At 33.7% G+C, this 2,500-nt stretch overlaps 1 protein-coding gene across 1 annotated transcript in view; it reads right to left on the bottom strand.

Annotated features, from left to right (window-relative positions):
- LOC143041067 (uncharacterized) overlaps positions 1 to 2,500 on the bottom strand; it is a 225,010-nt gene that overhangs the window by 84,938 nt on the left and 137,572 nt on the right. Inside the window, exon 5 of the mRNA XM_076212723.1 lies at positions 2,095 to 2,264. Coding sequence (XP_076068838.1) covers positions 2,095 to 2,264 — 170 coding nt within the window. The remainder of the gene's footprint in view (positions 1 to 2,094; positions 2,265 to 2,500) is intronic.

Genomic DNA, 2,500 nt, shown 5'->3' with positions numbered 1-2,500 from the left:
AAAGGCATAAAAACACTCCCACCCATGTAGCCCCACGGGGCATATATCCTAAAAACAAAAGTGAATAATAATAATAATGATAATTAATAATAATAATTAATAATAATAATAATAATAATAATAATAATAATTAATAATAATAATAATAATAATAATTAATAATAATTAATAATAATAATAATAATAATAATAATAATAATAATAATAATAATAATAATAATAATAATAATAATAATAATAATAATAATAATTGCTAAATAAAAGTAAGTAGATGAATATACAGCTAAACAGATACATAAATGAAGAGATAGATAAAAATAAATAAATATGTAGATATATAGATAAATGAATAAGTAAATAAACAAATAAACGAATAGATAAATAAATGAATAGATAAATAGATAAATAAATAGATAATAAGTAAATACATAAATAGATAAGTAGATAACTAACTAAATAAATAAGTGAATAAATACAAACTTTTAGATACTTCATTATCGGGTTCCCATTCGACTAACTAAAATCATCTCTCGCCACCGCGGCAGGGGCTTATGGAGACATCCTTCCGCACAAAAAATAAATTCGAAAGAGAAACTTGTTATTCTCATCATTCCAGCTCTTGGTATATTGGTGGACAAAATTGTTGTACCTTCAAATGGTTTCCAACGCTGTATAGAATATGTTAAGTAATGAGAAATTAAATCAATAAATTGCGTAACAAGTTCCTTGGGATTCTTTAAGAATTTTACCCAAAACTGTATGAGGAAGGAGAAGGAGGAGGAAAAGAAAGAGAAGAAAGAGGAGGAGAAGGAGGGTAAGGAGGAGAAGGAAAAGGAGGAGGAGGAGGAGGAGGAGGCGTCTCAAGGTATGGATGGTGTGGTCAGATGTCTGGAAACGTGATATGAGTTCTGTGATTGCTTAACCACATTTCCACTGTCATTTCCGACACACACCTCTTCTGGTGACCGTCAGACGATTTTATTCAGCCGAGGGGAAACCCCTTAGCCCAATGAAAGGGTAAAGGATGTAGTGACATTCGAGAGAACACGAAACTACGGTAGAAATGAATAATAATGGGATCTTGATCATGTTCGACAACAAACCACACAGGAGCGAAATTACAAAAGAAAAAAAGTCGGTAGATCTTATCTCATACCAAACCCGTAATACGAATCATATTTCATCTTTGTTTTCCTTTCTTTCGTTTCATCTTATTTTATTTTATTAATCTATTTCTTTATTCAAGAAGATCGGATTTTTTCCAGTCCATCCGGTGATTAAACACGTAAATAAATTTAATCACTGGATGCACTGGGAAAAATCCGACTTTATTTATAAATCAGGCTGTAGGTTCAGAAGGAAAATGGTGGAATCCACTTTAATTGAATATTTGTCCACCATGAATATTTCCAAGGGTCAATGGACCCCAGATATGATATCAGGATTATTCATCACAAAACAAATTGTCAACAAGTTTCCTCCCCCTCCCCCTGACCCGACAAGCTTATATCATCTTCAGGTCACATAGGGTTGTGGTAGTGACATTCATTCTTTTCCAAGTTCCCTTTCCTTTGTAAGAGGTTGCTATTTAAGATAGCATCCTCCTTCCACTTTGTACTACTGAAGAGGATTGCAGTTAGCAATCGAAACATATAGTTTCGCTTACTCAACTCTTTCTTTCGTCCGACTGTGGTGTTAGTTGTTGTTTTTACTTATTTACTTGATTATTTATCTTATTCACTTATTTATTCATCTATTCATCCATTTATTCGTTTACCATTTACTTGTTTATTGAACTATCTGTTTACTAATTTCGATTTATCTATTCGTTCATTTATTCATTTATCTACTTATTTATTAATCTACTTCCTATCAACTTATCTACTCATTAATTTCGGAACAGTTCAACAACAGTTCATTTATTCGTTTACCATTTACTTTTTTATTGAACTATCTGCTTACTAATTTCGATTTATCTATTCGTTCATTTATTCATTTGTTTATCTACTTATTTATCAATCTACTTCCTATCAACTTATCTACTCATTAATCTCGGAACAGTTCAACAACAGTTCATTTTCGAAGGCGACTCACCTGGCACACACGGTGATGTCGACACGCGCGTCAGAGGCGTAGACGAAGGGAAGCGTGTGGATGTTGACCAGGAAGACAGGTGGAGGAGCGTCCGTCACCTTGAAGGAAATTCTTCGCTCGACGTGTGACGTATGGGGCCCGCTCATGCTGGCCCACACGAACCATTCGCCCTGCAAATGTAGCAAAAAGTTCTCCTTAGCTAGGTCCTCCTCGTATATTAGGGACTTTGTTGACACACCTATGGACCAGAGTCACGCAACATGTATATATTAGAGATTAATCTTGACTCAGGAAAAAATTATGTGGTATTGTCCCCAAGGATGGGGAGCATTGGATATATGTGACATTATACTAATACTCTTTAGTTGACTGTGCATTATCCTTCTTTCTTATGTCAAATCCACAA

This window comes from Oratosquilla oratoria, chromosome 30, assembly GCF_046742065.1.
Source record: "Oratosquilla oratoria isolate Oo_2021 chromosome 30, ASM4674206v1, whole genome shotgun sequence".
In the NCBI taxonomy this organism is placed as follows: Eukaryota; Metazoa; Arthropoda; class Malacostraca; order Stomatopoda; family Squillidae; genus Oratosquilla; species Oratosquilla oratoria.
Note: the sequence above shows the minus strand (reverse complement) of the source record. Positions and strands in the feature narration are given on the sequence as shown.